This window comes from Neoarius graeffei, chromosome 16 (genome assembly GCF_027579695.1).
Source record: "Neoarius graeffei isolate fNeoGra1 chromosome 16, fNeoGra1.pri, whole genome shotgun sequence".
NCBI lineage: Eukaryota > Metazoa > Chordata > Actinopteri > Siluriformes > Ariidae > Neoarius > Neoarius graeffei.
The window spans coordinates 25,344,826-25,364,253 of NC_083584.1; the positions used below are offsets into that span (position 1 = coordinate 25,344,826).

Consider the following 19,428-nt stretch of genomic DNA (forward strand, 5'->3'; position numbering starts at 1 on the left):
ATTTGGTTCACCATTCGAAATAAATGGACTAGACTAAAGAAATCGCTTTCAGACATGTTTATGCTTATTACAGAGGGAAAGTGCATTCCACTGAGCTCTAGTGCCGGGCCATTTCCGGGAAATAAGAGTTTGGGTCATGACGACAGCATGTGTGTCAGCCTCAGTTCAGAGGTTTCCATTTTGAAAACTGAAAGAGGTAAGAGTAGAATAATATCAAGTACAGACACTTGGTATATTTTACTTCTGTGATTTTTTTTTTAATTACTCATTTTTGGATTACGCTTCATTTTTGTGGCTACTGCCTCATAGAGTAAATGTTATATTACTCAGAAAACTGTATCAGAAAACAATTTTATTTATAAGCAGAAGCCACATGTACCCATAGGGTACCTATTTTTTTCACGATATCTTCCTTCATATTCATCATAAGTGCTACCAGGTGAGGTTTGTTTTGCCTGGCAACACTCGTCTTCTCTTGTAAACATGCATGAAGAATATCCAATGAAGTTTTGGTAGCCTTCTGGGTGTTCAACGTGTCTTTCTCTTTCTCGCCAAACGAAGAAATGCTTCTGCGAGGCGCGGCCAAGATGGCTACCGAGTAGGTTCACTCTCGCTGAGCTCCCGCACCAAAGTTAAATGGTGAAGAAACGAAGAAATTTCAGTTCAAGGCACTTCTTTGGCATCTGAAAGCAAATTAATGCCGAACCGGGACAGGAAAAGAGCTCATAATAACAAAGCCCTCTTCCCCGAGGCTCACTCAGGTACTGTAACATGCTAATATCCTCATGTCATGACTATGCTAGCCCCGTGCCACCAGTAACAGTTACCATGGCAGACAAAGATTTTCCGCCATTACCTAGAACTCCCTGCAAATCGCCAAATGCTAAAAAAGCTCTCTATAACCCCCAGTAGTTAACCATCTCCCAAGACAACGCCATTATCTCCACTCTCTTGAAACTCATTAATGAGAGAGCCGACTCACTTGAAAAGCTAGTGAATGAAAACTCCCAGAAAATCGACGGCAATACACTTAAAATAGAAGGGCTGAAGAAAACTATCGACTTTGCGTGCAGTGAAATTAAGGACACACAGAAAAAAATCTTTAATGTTGATGCCCGTCTCAAAGAGGAAGAGAAGAAAGTTATCAACCTCCATACACGTGTGCGAGATCTGGAGTCCTACTCAAGATGGTGGAACCTGAAGCTTTATGGCGTTACTGAAAACCCAACAGAAAATGTGAAAGGAAAGGCTATTGAGGTTTGCCAAATTCTTTCAGATGGTCAAAACATGCCCCCAACTGCTATTGACGTTGCTCATCGTCTTGGAAAGTCATCTGCAAACCACTCCACACCAAGACCCATCATCATTCGATTCTCCCTGAGGTTCTACAGAGATGCTGTTTGGAAATCTGCAAAAAACAATCACTACCTGCATGACAACAAGCTCCATTTTGCAGAGGATCTCTCCCAACTCACCAAAGAAGCTAGGCTGAAAACATGGCCCTTGATAAAAAAAAAAAAAAGGCATGAAGTCAAGGTAAACCTGCATATTATGTCGGTGCATGGGCCTTCATCAACGGACAAGAAGTCACCTGAGGTAGAATGTGACTGACTTCAACTGAGTCTTTCCATGTCCTGCAAGATTACATAGCTCAGTTCCCTGTCCTATTAAAACCGATGGACAGTCATTTCATTACAGAGGTGCTGGGCTAACTTGATCTCTCTCAAGTTATGGTGGGTTTTTTTTTTTCTTTTTTAAGGATATTTCCCTACTACTAAAACTGCAATTGGATACACATTCTTCCCAATTGACTTCATCTGTTAACCAAAATTTTGAAAGATTACCTTTGATTTGGGGATTAAAAAAAAAGGGGGAAAACCCCCATCATTTTTGCTTAAGTTTACACTGAAAATTTATCACCAATAATGTTACCTGTTCAGGTGCAAGTGATGCTTAGCACTTCAGCATATATACGGGTAGCTACTTGTTTCTGTATTCAGTAAGTTTTCCACTTTTCATAGTATTTCATTGTCTATTGTTTCTCTAAACGCCAGGGGTTTGAGAAATAGTATAAAACGTAACGCTTTATTTTTGTTTACCAAACAGCTTAATACAGATTTTTGTTTTTGTCAGGAGTCTCACTCAACTTCAAGTGATGTGAATTTTTGGAGATCCCAGTGGGGCAATGACCTATGGTTTTCTCACTGTACAGAAAGATCAACTGGTGTTCTGACCATGAAAAATAGATACAATAATGACATCTTACACACGGACACTGATCCGAAAGGTCACTTTATCTGTCAAGTTCATCTCATCTCATTATCTCTAGCTGCTTTATCCTGTTCTACAGGGTCGCAGGCAAGCTGGAGCCTATCCCAGCTGACTACGGGCGAAAGGCGGGTACACCCTGGACAAGTCGCCAGGTCATCACAGGGCTGACACATAGACACAGACAACCATTCGCACTCACATTCACACCTACGGTCAATTTAGAGTCACCAGTTAACCTAACCTGCATGTCTTTGGACTGTGGGGGAAACCGGAGCACCCGGAGGAAACCCACGCGGACACGGGGAGAACATGCAAACTCCACACAGAAAGGCCCTCGCCGGCCACGGGGCTCGAACCCGGACCTTCTTGCTGTGAGGCGACAGCGCTAACCACTACACCACCGTGCCACCCATCTGTCAAGTTATTGACTTCAATAAGTTAATCTTGATTACAGTTAATGTGTATGGGTACAACTCTCATACGGAAAACTCTCAATTATTTAACGACATAGAATACAGACTAAAACATTGGCAAACCAAATTTCCGAACTCACACATTATAATTGGTGGGGACTTTAATGTAACATTAGATTCATCAATAGATAGATGGCCACCTACAAGAAATAACAGAAACTCCTTTCTTCAAATCTTTTATGGAGAGACTTGATTTGATGGATATATGAAGAGTTAAGTCCCCAGATGCAGTAACGTTCACTTGGAGCAATAAAGAAAACACAAGGCTCTCTCGTTTAGACGTTTGGTTAATTTCCAAAAATATTAATGAACAAGATGTTGCGATAAACATTACTCCCTGTCCATTGAGTGATCATAAAGCTATCCATATTTCAATTAACCTTTTCCTCTCTGTTAAAAACTGCAAAGCGATACATTGGAAACTCAATAATACTCTTCTTAAATATGATAAAGTTCAAATGAAAATCTCTCAGCTCATAAATTTCTACTTTAATAAGGCAAAAATAGATAACTCATTTGGTTCAAACTGGGAATTATTTAAATATGAATCAGGGAAATATTTGAGTGCTTGGGAGCAATCTAGCTAAAATCAGGAAGCGAAAGGAACAAAACATTATCTCTGATATCTCATTACTTTCTCAACCTTTACCAGACACCTTAACAGAAGAAGACAAAATAAAACTGTATAATTTACAGGAAAAACTTGATGTGATCTATAGGAGAAGGGCAGAAGGAGCTTTTATAAGATCCCGGAAACAATGGTTAGAAAAAGGAGAGCAAAACTCCACATATTTCTTTAATCTGGAGAAATATCAAGCGAAATTAAACACCATTAATGAACTAATTATTAATAATAATAAAACAGATGACCCGAAAATCATATCCAACTTTTGTTCCACTTTTTACAAAGAATTATAAACATCCCGAATATTCTGAAAATGACACGTTATCATTTTTGAACTCGTTACAACACACCTCTCATCTAGATGAGTCAGATATTGATTATTGCGATCTTCCGTTATCTCAAATAGAAATCAGTGAATGTATCAACTTTCTAAAAGATAACAAATCCCCCGGAACAGATGGATTAGCTTCTGAATTCTATAAACTATTTTCCCAGCAGTTAGCGCCCTTTCTCTTACAAGTATTTAATGAAAGTTTACTCTCCAGTACCTTACCTGCAAGTATGACCCAAGGTTTGATTAACTTAATTCCTAAACCACGCAAAGACCCCCTCTACATTGACAACTGGCGTCCTATCTGCCTTCTAAACAATGACTATAAAATTCTAGCTTTAACGCTTGCTAAGAGAATCAAAAAAGTACTAGGTACTCTAATTGATGAAACGCAGTCAGGTTTTATGCCCAACAGACACACTGCCAACAACATCAGACTTGTCTTAGACATTCTTGATTACCCACACCTTATTTCTGATAAGTTTCATGCTATTTTTAGACTTTTTTAAAGCCTTTGATACTGTGGAGCATAGTTTTCTATTTCACTCATTAAGAAAATTTGGCTTTGGAGATTTCTTTTGTAATGCCATTAAAACTCTATACAATAATGCCAACTGTTCAATCAAACTCAAATATGGGTCATCTCCTCGGTTTGCGTGAAACGTGGTGTTCAGCAAGGTTGCCCAATATCTCCATACTTATTTCTACTAGCTGCCCAACTCTTGTGTGATCATATCAAGTGTAGTCCTCTGCAAGGTATTTCTGTAGCTGATGGAAATGTCTTAGTCAACTAGCAGACAACACGATCCTGTTTTTAAAAAACAGCTCTCAAGTACCTTTAGCTATAGAGATCATTAAAAATTTTCCAAAGCATCTGGTCTTCATTTAAATCTAAAAAAAAGTGAATTATTAGCTATAAAAGATTGTGTTGATTCAATCTGTAATATCCCAATAAAGAGCACTGTTACTTATTTAGGTATCACTATTGATAAAAATGAATCCCAAAGGTATCATAATAACTTCACTTTAATAATTGATAAAACCAAAAAGAAATTTAATCAGTGGCTTTTACGTGACTTGTCCTTAAGAGGTCGAATACTCCTTTCAAAGGCTGAAGGTATCTCAAGGTTAACGTATGCTGCTTCATCACTAGGAGTTGAGAGCCATGTGTGTAAAGCAATAGACAAAATTTTATTCGACTTTGTTTGGAAAAAACGCACTCACTATCTTAAATAAAATCTGTGTTAATGAATGAATACAGTAAAGGTGGCCTTAATCTCTTGGACTTCACCTCGCTAAAGTACACCTTCAAGATTAATTGGATTAAGCGTTACCTTAAGTGTCCGTCCTCCATATGGAACTTTATTCCCCATTATGTCTTCTCTTCAGTTGGTGGGCTCCAATTTCTGTTACTATGTACTTAAAATGCTGACAAACTTCCCCTTAAACTTTCTTCATTCCACAAACAAATGCTTCTAGCATGGTGTCTAATTTACATACACAACTTCACTCCCCATAGGTTCTTTATCTGGAACAATAGATATATCTTGTATAAAAACAAATCTATTTTCTTTCAACAGTGGTTTGATAACAATATTATTCTACTGAGCCAGTTGTTTGACCATCATGGGCGTCTTTATGGTTATGGTGAATTTATGCAACATTATGGAATTCCTGTTACTCCCAAGGATTTTTCTATTGTTTTTGAAGCTGTGCCTTCGGGCATCATCTCACTTTTTAAAAATCCTAATATACACAACAATTTGCCCAGATCACTAACAGTAACTGAAACCGCCGTTGGGAAAGCTTGTCTCACATGTACGGTAATAACAAAAATAAGAATACATTTATTCATCAACTATTTCAACAGGACATTGTGAGTACACCTTCTGCCATATCCTATTGGTCTACCTTTGTCGGAGATATTAATTGGGAAAAAGTCTGGCTATTACCTCACAAGTTTTTGTTAACTAACAAGGTCAAAGAGATCCTTCAAGATGCTCCACAGGTTTTACCCAACTAATCAGTATATACATACAGAGGCTCAAAAAAGACATTGATGTGAACTGTACCCACTGTGACTCTGTTAACGAAACCTTGGTCCATTTATTTTGGTCTTGCCCACACACCAGACAACTTTGGGGGAAACTGACACACTTTGTCAGTGATCATATTTACCCTCAGTTTAATTTATGCTGGAAAAATGTCTTGTTTGACTACACTGAATTTGATAAGAAATTAAATTCACAGTTTTATCTGATTAATTTGCTTATTATTTTGTCTGTTTTACATACACAAATCTAAATTCTCAGGCAAGAAACCAAATTTTCTAGAACTGTCTGCATATGTGAAACAATATGTCTCCTCAATATCTGATTGTGAAAATAAAAAAGCTGTTAAAACATACGATCTTTGTAAGCTTTACAAAATATTCATTGAATAAGTTTTTTTTTCCTTTCTGTTTTGCTGTGACCCCTGGCGTGTTTATGATGAATGTATGTTTCTGTATTAATGTTGTATACACTTATACTATGTACTTACTGTACTCGTATGTATACTCCATGTTATTAATAAATATTGTTAATAAAAATAAAAGCTTCTGTGCATGCAGATCAGAAAACTCTCTCATTGGATATTCACATCAGCTCCGTGTGACATCATGTTGTCTTGACAACATGCAATATCATAAACCATATTCATCTCTCAGTTTTCATTGAATAGAGTGATGTAATACACTTGGGATAAGCGATATGCGAACAGTATTACATGGTATCAAACCAAATGAATGAAACTTGCAAGAAGGGAATAGAATACATGTTTTTATTCCATCGAAAAAATTGTCATGTATGTATAATCTATACTATGTAATGCACACATGATTACCACAAACATGATTTACATATTTTTTAAAAAACGTGCTCACTCAAAAATAACTCAATAAAAATCTAAAAGCAGGTGCTGAGGCATCAATAAACACTTTCACAGATGGGACTACCTCTTCAGGTGGAAGAATGTGTGGATAAGCATTTCCAACTGAGACACAAAGCTCTAAAGCATGGTCCTCAGTGTCCCCCTGATTACACGTATATGCCATAAAAAGTTTGTGGAAAAAACCTTCCTGATTGACCTTTTGTTGGAATGTCAGATTTAACAAAAGAAGAGATTTGGTAAGATATTCCCTCACATCTGTCTGATCCTGAAGCCTGTATTGTTGGAATGTATGGGCTGTAGTGTTGAATTTGCATATGTTATACTTTTTTCAGAACTGTCTCTAGATATCCAGCATGAAGGAGCTTTGAGTCTGTTTTTCTGCCCAGTACAGGAAAACGTGTCAATTATTTTCTGCATTAGTCACAGATATACTATAGACTATCCTAACACTGCAGTATTCCTTTAGAAAGTAGAGTGGGAAATGTGCATAACAACAATTACTATTATTACCACCACTACTACTACTACCACAACTATTACTACAAGTAATAAGAGTAGTAGTAGTGGTAGTAGTGATACTAGCAGTAATAGTAGTAGTACTACTACTCCTGCTACTACTATTACTATTAGTAGTAGTGGTGGTAGTAGTAATAGTAATGATAGTAGCAGTAATAGTACTACCACTGCTACTACTGGTACTACTACTAGTAGTAGTAGTAGCAGTAGTAGTAACAGTGGTAGTAGTAATAGTACTACTACTACTAGTACTATTACTACTACTACCACTATTACTAGTAATAATAGTAGTAATAGTCGTAGTAGTAATAGTAGCTGTAGTAATGGCACTACCACTAGTATTACTAGTAATAGTAGTAACAGTGGTGGTACTACTACTACCACCACTATTACTAGTAATAATAGGAGTAATAGTCATAGTAGTGATGGTAGCTGTAGTGGTACGAACAGTAGTAGTAATACTACAACTACTACTACTACTACCACTAGTAGTAGTAACAGTGGTAGTAGTAATGGTGGTAATGGTAATGGTATTACTAGTAACATTTTTGAACTCGTTACAACACACCTCTCATCTAGATGAGTCAGATATTGATTATTACAATCTTCCGTTATCTCAAATAGAAATCAGTGAATGTATCAACCTTCTAAAAGATAACAAATTCCCCGGAACAGACGGATTAGCTTCTGAATTCTATAAACTATTTTCCCAGCAGTTAGCGCCCTTTCTCTTACAAGTATTTAATGAAAGTTTACTCTCCAGTACCTTACCTGCAAGTATGATCCAAGGTTTGATTAACTTAATTCCTAAACCACGCAAAGACCCCCTCTACATTGACAACTGGCGTCCTATCTGCCTTCTAAACAATGACTATAAAATTCTAGCTTTAACTCTTGCTAAGAGAATCAAAAAAGTACTAGGTACTCTAATTGATGAAACGCAGTCAGGTTTTATGCCCAACAGACACTACCACTAGTAGTAGTAACAGTGGTAGTAGTAATGGTGGTGGTGGTAGTATTACTACTATTACTAGTAATAGTAGTAGTAACAGGAGTAGTAGTAGTACTACTACTACTACCACCACCACCACCACTACTTCTATAGCTTAGTAGTAGCAATAATAATAATAATAATAATAATAAATTATTATTAGTCATACTACTGGGCATTTCTATATTGTATTTGTACAATTACTTTTTTCTCCCTTAATATGCTATTAGCAAACAGACATATGGCAGCACTCACTATATTGCAGTTGGTGAATGTAAATACTGTAGTACTATAATAGCAGACTAGTACTGCTAAAAGCATTGCATTAACAGTGTGTGCATAGTAACACCAGAGGCACATTTTACTGTATCTTTATTTTGCTTGTACACACTTTAAATTAGTCCATCTGCAAAGTCAATGCTTGTTTTGAAATGTGTTTATTTTCAGTGCAATCTTTTCAGTCTGTAAAAATTGTCAGGCTGGTCTACATCAGAAAACCTCTTATTGTCCCAGTCAGAGAATTTCAGCAAAGTCTGATGGGCCATATTTAGAATAGATGCAGACTCTCTGGGATCAAAAGAGAGAAAATGGAGGGAAAAACCCAACAGAACATTCCTCAGTCTGGGTATGAAAACACACACACACACACACACACACACACACACACACACACACACACACACACACTTGTCTTACTTTCCTTACAAGGAAATATAATTATTGACAATTATTCATGCAAATTTATTTAATGCCTACTCCTAAAGCTAACCTTCATATCAGTAACTAAAAGGAAACCTTTCGTGTTTGTTTGTTTTTTCCCCATGGGGACCAGCCAAGTGACCGCACTAGGACAACCTGTCAGATATTCCTATACTTGTGGGGACATTTGGTCCCCAACTAGATATTAGCATGCAGCCACCACCACCCCAACACACACACACACACACGCGCACGCACTCAAAATCCACATGTCCACCAACTCCCAGAAAAACAAATAGGCTACTACTGAAAGTCAGACGTATCCTGTTCTACAAGTATCATATCCTGTTAAACACTCCCTCGTTTGTGCCTGATGCTGCTGGAACAGGATCTGCTCATCTCAGTATCTTTACAGCACCTGTGTACTGCACTGTTCTCTAAATCTCTCCACCCTGCCGTCCTGCTTGCATTACGCTTGCATATTACCAACATGGCTCAAATCATAGCACAATCTAGTTGTACTCACATGTTGTACTCGGTCGTGCATCAGTGGTGCTGTATACAGCTTTCAACCTGTCACTTCTTAAAGACGTAAGCAAAAGTGATGAGGAATAATATAAATAATTCAGTGGGTAATTCATTTATATCCAGTGATGTAAAATTCATGTTGTTGTGTAGTTACAGTAGAGAAGCAATGGTTTGGTAAAACATGATGGTGTGGGTGTGTTTCAAATATAGGTTCAGCTAGAGATAATGAGATGAGAGAAATCCTTCTATTCATTTTTTGGCCTCCTCCTCCTCATCATCATCATCATCATTTTGTGTGACTTGATTTAAGAGAGCCACAGTTATCATGTCGTTCCCCTGAAAATTATATAAAATATTTTTGTTCACAAGGATGTCACGACTAGAGATGGCACTGATCCAATACAGTAGTAAAAATGTTAGATGGGATATCTGAGAAAACATATCGGATATCAGCTCCTGTAAAAAATGCCAAAGCTTGGAATTGGATAAAGGTATTTTTACATGTTTACATCGAAATAGACTTGACTTTTTTCTTTTCTTTTGTTAAGATTATATTTCTGCATCAGGGGCGATTTCTCAGAGACAACAAGGGAAGCCAAGCTTCCCCTAAAATTCTCTCCCCAAACTGCGGCGTCTATGACGTTGAATTCTCATTAAAACAATAACTTGCATAACATAATATATGCCCAAGATTGTATTTATGTTCATAACTATCCTGTAACTTATTTGAGTGATGTCTGACGAACTTACAGTTCGCTATGAGAATCACCTTTGCTGCCAGGCTGTAACCTTTCTTATTTCAATGGGCTCTATGGACTGGCAGCAGTGTTGCCAGATTGGGCGGTTTTAAGTGCATTTTGGCGGGTTTTGAACATATTTTGGGATGGAAAACGTCAGCAGTATCTGGCAACACTGACTGGCAGCCGGGTATCCGTTGCAGTCTACGAGACGGCTCTGAACAGCCAATTTTGGCTAGTTGTTATTGGTTAAAATCAACAAAATCGTCACTTCCAGGGAAGCCGGGCTTCTCTGGGACTAAACGAGACAGTGGGAGGGACAAGAAGCCGGGCTGATAAAGGATTATTGGAGGTGGTGTTTGAAAGACATGAGGAGGGCGGTACTTTGGCGAGGAACACGGAAGCATAATCAGTCAGTCCCTAGCGGATGTCGAGAAAGTGTAGTCGTGTGCCAAAGTGCTGTCCGAATTTCTTTTCATATAAATGTTTCTTCTCACTGATGTCTCTGTACATTACTCTGTAAATATATGTAAATATTACTCGTTGTGCTCCGTTAACTTTCATCCATTCTATCAGTTTGATCATTCGTGAATTCACTCATTTATTTCATTTGTAGTTCAATCTGGTTGTAGGCTAGCTTGAGCCTTATTGGGATCTGCAGTGCTAGCTGCTAACAGAAATTGGTGAAGTCTCTGGAAAGCACAACCAGCTGGTATGACAGGGTCACAGACCATTTTCTGGAAAAGGAGCGGAGGGCAGAATTTGTGTATAAATAGTGTTCATGTTCATGAATCTGAAGTGTGTATATTGTTCAGTAATGTTAAGAGAATGGTGGGCTCTGTGTTATAGGTTATACCTGGGTATAATATTCAAGGTTCTGTGTGTTGCATAGCCTACCTGGTTATGAATTTCCAGACTGTGTTGCAGAAGATGTTCAAGGATGTGTTGCACAGCTGGGTGTTGTGTTAAAGACTCTGTGTTGCATATCAGGGTATGATGTTCAAGGCTCTTCGTTGAATAGCCAGTGATTTTTGGATGTTTGATATTTTTGATTAAGGATATGAGGCACTAGCCTGGCAAGCCAGACTATAACATGAAATGTACAAGCAAAAATACTTTCTGCCACTAGGTAGGGTTGTCTAGTTCACTATGCTAATGGAGCACACCTTTCTATGCTTTGATATCTGGCCTACAGGTTTTATGGTGAATGCATAAAATGGGCTTCCCCTGTTTTAAAAACCAGCAGCCGCCACTGTTCTGCATTATACTTTATTTTATGTACATTTAGCATGGACTTTTTTTATGTGAAAGAGTTTAAAGATAAAATCCATCCATTATCCATAGCTGCTTATTAGGGTGCATCAGTTGCCCTCACATACATAAAATCTGATGCATTTTTGTTTGGGTGTTCCTTTTCACCAATAAAGACATCCTGTAAATTTTTTTGACCATATTCAGAAGTCTAATGGTGGCACCATGAGGTTCATTTTTTGCCAAAAAACACTTATTTTATGTTTTCGCGTAAGGTTTGAATCACAATGTCGGACTCCATTTATTGATTTCTTGTGACCCAGAGATCATGTTAAGAACATTTGCATTTAATAGGGGCTAGCATATGCATAGGCGGCAAGCTTAAAACCAGGGTTATAACATTGATAGATAATGCTAGTGACACCCTAAAATAAACCTCCAAATATTTATAGACATTCTAGACATACTGTCTACAGTATCTAAGATATTTGGTATACTCTATAAGGTGCCATAATGTTTCATGAAAAGTGATCGAAATTTTGTCATAAAAGTCATAAAATAGCAGCTTTTTCCATAACTTTGAGCTCCTGGTGCCACCATTAAACTTCTGAATTTTGTCAAAATATTTCACCCAGTGTGTTTTCTTACCAAAAGGAACATAAAAACAAAAATGCATCATGATCGGAGGAACTTTTCATTTTTAGGGGGCAACTGATGCACCCTACTGCTTATCCTGTGCAGGGTCGCGGGCAAGCTGGAGTCTATCCCAGCTGACAATGGGCAAGAGGCGGGGTATTGGACAAGACGCCAGGTTATCGCAGAGCTGACACATAGAGACAAACAACCATTCACACACTCATTCACACCTACGGTCAATTTAGAGCCACCAATTAGCCTAACCTGCATGTCTTTGGACTGTGGGGGAAACTGGAGCACCCGGAGGAAACCCACACAGATACCGGGAGAACATGCAAACTCCATTGAGAAAGAACCTTCTTGCTGTGAGGTGACTGTGCTAACCACTATACCACTGTGCCGCCCTAACTACAAAATACTTCAATTAATTTTTTAAAGCTTAATTTTTTTATTACTTTTTTTTTTACAGTTTCTGCAAGTCTTATATTAATGTTCTGATCATACATTATCATTTCTATGTTAACTGACACAGGGACTTGTATGGTAGATACTGCACACAAACATTCAAAAAATGTGTGTAATTGCTGATATGGTAAAGTTTTCTATGAGAAGATGTATATTTAGCATTTCTGGAAGGAGTCTTGTGTTGAAGCTTGATAACAGTCAGACAGACTTGCAGGTCTTTGCAGTTTCTCAGTAGCATGATGAGCTGCATTTTTTTCTTTGACTTTAAGATAGAAAAAACAGAGAATGGCTGTTTATAGCTGCTGTAATGTAAGTGATAGCAGGAACGTGCTTGTTTTTCAGGCATTCCATGACATTAACTGGAACTGTAAATAAATATTTTGATATGTTACTCTGTAAATAAAAATAGTTAGCATGGTATAAGAGGAATAAACCACTTTGGGACATGCTGTTATTGGAAAAGAATCAACTTTAGAGTGTAACACTCAATTCAACACAACTTTGTCATTCTTCCACATACACAGAAAAACAAAATGTTGTTTCAACGGTCCAAGGTGCTTAGACAGTGCAAACAACAAGTATCATGACAAAATAGTGAACATTAAACATTATGTTACAAGAGCTAAGGCAGGTGTGATGAGTGTGAAGAGGTAGAAATGTAAGAATAAAGTGCTAGTGCACAGTTTAAAGTGACCGTGTGCAGTTGTGTGTTAAATGTCCATTGTGCAGCTTGTGTATAGAATATCCACTGTCCCTTTTTAAGTGACGGAGCACATACGCTTGGAATGTCGTTTATCTATTTTGTGTGTGATGTGGGATGAGGGAAGCAGGTTGTTATGGGGATGAGCAAGACTGACGAAACTACAGGCATCAGGCCTGTCACTGATTATTTTCCTATTATAGCATGTCATGTGGGGCGGCACGGTGGTGTAGTGGTTAGCGCTGTCGCCTCACAGCAAGAAGGTCCTGGGTTCGAGCCCCGGGGCCGGCGAGGGCCTTTCTGTGTGGAGTTTGCATGTTCTCCCCGTGTCCGCGTGGGTTTCCTCCGGGTGCTCCGGTTTCCCCCACAGTCCAAAGACATGCAGGTTAGGTTAACTGGTGACTCTAAATTGACCGTAGGTGTGAGTGTGAGTGTGAATGGTTGTCTGTGTCTATGTGTCAGCCCTGTGATGACCTGGCGACTTGTCCAGGGTGTACCCCGCCTTTCGCCCGTAGTCAGCTGGGATAGGCTCCAGCTTGCCTGCGACCCTGTAGAAGGATAAAGCGGCTAGAGATAATGAGATGAGATGAGATAGCATGTCATGTTTTATTCCTTACATAATGCCTTTGTCTTTGCAACACCAGAAACATATACGCAGCCATTCTAATTTTTTATTTATTTAGCTTTGCCATAGTGAGATACATATGTACATAAATGAAGGCTGGGAAACCACTACAGTGGCCCCCATTGTACCTAATCTGCATGTCTTTGAACTGGGTGGGGACCAGAGCACCCAGATGAAACCCACAGGTGCCCCTTTTCCACCAAAGCAGTTCCAGGGCTGGTTTGGGGCCAGTGCTTAGTTCAGAACCGGGTTTTCTGTTTCCACTGACAAAGAACTGGCTTTGGGGCCAGAAAAACCGGTTCCAGGCTAGCACCAACTCTCTGCTGGGCCAGAGGAAAGAACCGCTTACGTCAGTGGGGGGGCGGAGTTGTTAAGACCAACAACAATAACAAGACCGCGAAAGATCGCCACTTTTAAGCGACGAGAAGCAGCAGCTGTACAAATGCGAAGTCATCCATTATTGTTGTTGTTGCTGCTGCTGCTTCTTCCATGTTGTTTTTGCTTCGATATTCGCGCCAAGGTTTATGCAAACGTAGCGACGTAACTGACGTATACAGCGACGTAATGACGTGGCTTCCCTTAGCACCGTGAGCTATGGAAAAGCAAACTGGTTCTCAGCTGGCTCGCAAGTTGATCGAGTTGTGAACCAGCACCAGCACTGGCCCCGAACCAGCCCTGGAACTGATTTGGTGGAAAAGGGGTAACAGAGAACATACAAAGTCCACACAGAAAGGCCCCCATCAGCCATGAGATTCAAACCTGGAACCTTCTTGCTGTAAGGCAACAGTGTTAATCACTGTGCTGCCTAAATGTATTTTTTTTTTAAATAAATGAACTGTCCCACCATTAAACTACACTTATTTTTTAAAATCAATGTCACTTCTTCTTTCGGCTGCTCCCGTTAGGGGTCGCCACAGCAGATCTGTTCTACATATTTGATTTTGGTATAGTTTTTCCACCGGATGCCATTCCTGATGGGTGGTGTAGTGGTTAGCACTGTCGCCTCACAGCAAGAAAGTTCTGAGTTTGAGCCTAGTGGCTGACTGGGGCGTTTCTGTGCGGAGTTTGCATGTTCTCCCCATGTCTGTATGGGTTTCCTCTGGGTGCTCCAGTTTCCCCCACAGTCCAAAGACATGCAGGTTAGGCTAACTAGTGGCTCTAAATTGACCGTAGGTGTGAATGGTTGTTCGTCTCTATGTGTCAGCCCTGCGATGACCTGGAGACTTGTCCAGGGTGTATCCCACGTCTTGCCCGTAGCCAGCTGGGACAGGCTCCAGCTTGCCTGTGACCCTGCACAGGGTAAGTGGTTATGGATGGATGCCCTTCCTGATGCAACTCTCCCCAATCTATTCAGGCTTGGGACTGGCACAAAGTATGCACTGACTTGTGCAACCCCAGTGGCTGGATATTTTAAAATCAATGACATCTGACTGTACAAAAAAACCTGCTTCTTTTGACATGTTTTCTTTAAAAAAAAATGCTTCACACCAATCAAGGGCCTTTAGAATTAATAGATGAACACTGTTTATTGTGAAATCCAGTCTTTTGAACGGTGGACAAAGACGAAAGGACAAAAACTCATTAACGAGCCTCAGTACATTTACGCCAAGACCCACTGCAGCTTTAGACAACAAAATCCCAGAGAGACACTGGCACTTAGCCTGCCACTGGGCATAATCACAGAATGCAGCATTCATGGGCATATTAAATACCTTGCTGAAAATGAATAACAAAGGTCTTTGGCCTGTTTAGGACAAACTGAGAACTCAGAAATCACAGACTTCAGTACAGGTATGAATGTACGTTTTATCAGGTTCACACTTCTTTTTGGGCTATACAGTAGATGTCTAAAATTTGAATTTAAGCTGCCATGTAAACACACACCACACACACACCACACACACATGCTGAAGTCTGTAAATGAAGTTAGGTAACGGTCTGAAAGCTGCCAGGCATTTTAACTAAGTCCACTGGAATTGTATAGCTGGGTGTGAAGCCTTTGTCTGTCTTGACACTGGGGAAAATACTCATTCAGGCCACAGCAGAGTTTTTTTTTTTAATTATAGATCCTGAGCCAGAATCTCATCATTTCACTCCAGACAGTGATTTAACACCCCGATCACATTTAACCTTGCAAAAATATTCAGTTTCACCAGAAATATTTTCGGAGCAGGTTGGAGAAGGGTGTGTGTGTGTGTGCTTCATCATTAGTTATTTATGCCTTGGGAGAAGAAAAAGGTCCTGAGGCAAACAGGGAGTGAACTTCTGAGAGCTCGTTTACTCCTACTGATCCTTAGCACAGGAATTCTGCATATTTTCTTTTCCACAAGTGTGTTGTGTAAAGACACAGCTGTATTTGAAAATGAAACGCAGGCCTGAAGTAGCTGGGATGTTGTCGAAACTTAAATAACTCTCATAAAATGACTCAGCAAATATGCATCGTGTTCGACAGAGCCATTAGACACTCCAGGGTTTCTGAAGAGCAGATCGATCTCCTGCTGTGAAACTGATGAATTACACAAGGTGAAGCTTGGAGCCGAACAGGAAGTGAGATCAACAGGAACAAACAGAACAAGGTTACACAAGTGTAATGTCTTCAAACTTATACGATTCTAACAGTCTTGGCCTTTTTTTTTTTTTGCTGCTTAATCATGGTCTTGTGAAAGGATTGTAGTCTATTATAGTACTATTCATGCTGATTAGAAGAAGCCTTTGTCACATGCACACTCAACTACAGTGAAATTCGTCCTCTGCACTAACCCATCTGAAGCAGTGAACACACGCATGCACACACAAGTGAGCAACGAGCACACACACATACCCAGTGCAGTGGGCAGCTATACTACAGCGCCCGGGGAACAGCTGGGGGTTAGGTGCCTTGCTCAAGGGCATTTCAGCCCAAGGCTGCCCCATGTTAACCTAACCACATGTCTTTGGACTTTGGGGGAAACCGGAGCACCCGGAGGAAACCCACACAGACACGGGGAGAACATACAAACTCCACACAAAGGCCCCTGTCAGCCACTGGGCTCGAAACCAGAACCTTCTTACTACTAACCACTGTGCCGCCCATCATCGTAATGCATACAGAATGGGTTTTTGTGATAGTTATGTGACAGACCTACTGGTATAAGTGACAAATACAGTATTCGCATATATTCATTTGTCCTAATTCTCCTCTAGTACTGGCCTGACCTGACTTTGATAATATTTTGTCTCATAAACCCAAAATTGAACTAAAGTGACCTGATGTCCTATAGCGTGTTGCAAACAGACTGTGAAGTGGCTTGTAGATTTTGGATATGAGATTTGTTACTCGTCACAGAAAATGTATATCAGCTTATACTCCCTTAATGTTTGTTTTCCCTAAATGCAGAAAACGTAACTGGTTGCATCTATAAGCTGGTATGCTTTATCTCCCTCCCATTTCTGCTGCCATGGGTTAATATTTGATGAGGTGGGACCAACAGCTCCTGAAATAGATAAAGACTGTTTCATTAGCTACACATTGTGAATCTTCCACACCCATCACTGCACACTTCCCTCCAAGAAAAAGTGAGGTGAGGTTTGCTCGGTGTTGCTATGGCGACGTGGCTCCGAGTGTGCCGCATGCATGCCGCATCCTTGCAAAGAAAGAGTTAAAAAAAAAAGGGTACTATGAAATGCAGACTTGAGCCTAACGCTGACCTCAGCAGCAGCGGCATGGCCTACACACACTGGCTTTCCTCTTCTATAGCCCAGACAGCGCACAAGTTAATCCATGAACACACTCAGACAAAGGTGGCATTAGCGTTTAAAATGACAAACAGAACAGAGAGGAAGAGAGAGATGAAATCTAAATCTCTGCTGATGTTTGCACTGAATTCTGTTTGATGACTTAATGCACAGCACATTCCTCCTCAAGCTGGTGTGTGTGTGATGAAAGAGAGAGTGCGAGCGATAGAGATACAGGCAGTACCTTTAAGAGAGATGATCTCATGCTGGATCGACCTGGATGTGTCCATGCTCTTGCAGTTCCCACAGCTCCTTCGTGTGTGTGTGTGTGTGTGTGTGTGTGTGTGTGTGTGTGTGTGTGAGAGAGAATGTGTGTAAGTGCACTGCGCAAAGTGAGTCAGTCCTGCAGTCTCCACTACACTGGCAGATCTAAGCTTTGCTCTCTCGCACTCAGCCTGTAGCTGTACTTGCTGACTTCTGTTTTTCAGTCATTCTCTGTCTCTCTCGCTCTCTCTCTCTCTCCTTCCTGTAGAGAAAGTATGAGAGGAAAATGTGCACCCCTCCCTCTCACCCTCCTCTTCCTCCCATGCTGTCTTCCTTCCACCAAATATCCTATCCCCAGCTTCTGAGACCTTATAGCCAATCAGAATGCAGGACAGTTATCATGTTCAATTAATGGGACACTTGGCACCAAGAAGTGGCTGCAGATACTACGAGAGAGAGAGAGAGAGAGAGAGAGAGAGAGAGAGAGAGAGAGAGAGAGAGAGAGAGTGCCCTCTATGTCCCTGTATTTGTCTTTGCTCTGTAATTTATTTAACCACTGTTTATTTTGGTCCAGCGCTCTAGCACAAAGGCTAGTACATAAAAACTCTCCCAATGTAGAAAGGTGGCACATTTCTACAGTGTTAAGTCGGGGGGGAAAAAAAATAGGACTGTCTGACAATATCAATACCGCAACATATATCATGAACAATGTTCCAGATTATTCCACTATTATAAAATGTAACAAGTAATGGCCTGGATGCAAAATTTTTTTTGGCTAATCTATTTAATAGCATTCCTAATCGCTGTTGGCCTGGTGGTTAGCGTTTCCACCTCTCAATCGGGAGATCGGGAGTTCTACTCACGGTTGGGTCATACCAAAGACCATCAAAATGGTACCTACTGCCATCTGGCAAGGCACGTTGCAATACAGATGTGTGTGGGAAGTCAAACTCTCGTGGTTACCAGAGGACTAGCCCCCCACTGTAACCCTAGCTGTATAGGCGAGAAGCCGAGGGCTATGGAAACGGAGATCGGCACCGCCCAATGCGCCCAACTGCATGGCGCAGGAAGGACTTTAGACTAATCGCTGCTGGTGATGTGTTATGACTCTCAGTGAAGCATGGTTAACAAATTAGCCCTATTGCACACAAAATAGAGGGAGCATTTTAACCCTAGCTGTATAGGCTGTATAGCTGTGTGAATCTACAGTCTGGGATAGAAAGAAATCAGCCCCAGACTCGACTTTATACCATTCTGTGTATGTTTACTTATGACCATTGGTGATGCTGATGCTGTTGGTTCAAAGTAAAAATTAATCCACTTTAAGACATTTAACAGCAAATATGATGTGTATACCAATGGACTGAGCCTTTTTAGGGTAGGGTTTAGCCCTGCTAGCCTGTTTATTCCAGCTAGCCCTGCTTTGCAGTAATACATTTATACTGAAATGAGAAAACATCAGGAACCACTTTGCTGTCCTGAAAATAGCTCCCATCACAAAGCAGCAATTCAAAGCAGTTATGCATGTCTCTATCCTGATGAATGTCTGCTGTGTGTGTGTGTGTGCTTGAGGTCAGTGCCGACACCTCAATTCACACTAAAGCACCTTGACATTACAGCACTGACACCATGTCTCAAGCATGCATATAGAATGGTAAGAGGAACTCGACA

The 19,428-nt window shown here is 40.2% G+C and overlaps 1 protein-coding gene across 4 annotated transcripts in view; it reads right to left on the reverse strand.

The window, feature by feature from the left end:
• Nucleotides 1–19,428, reverse strand: part of pleca (plectin a) — a 327,839-nt gene that overhangs the window by 196,817 nt on the left and 111,594 nt on the right. The window contains exon 1 of one of the 4 annotated variants that reach the window (XM_060942679.1): nt 17,738–17,818. The exons of the other annotated variants lie outside the window; for them this stretch is intronic. Within the exon in view, the coding sequence (XP_060798662.1) occupies nt 17,738–17,783 (46 nt within the window). The 5' untranslated portion in view covers nt 17,784–17,818. Of the gene's footprint in view, nt 1–17,737; nt 17,819–19,428 lie in introns of those variants that run through there. 4 annotated transcript variants of the gene reach the window in all.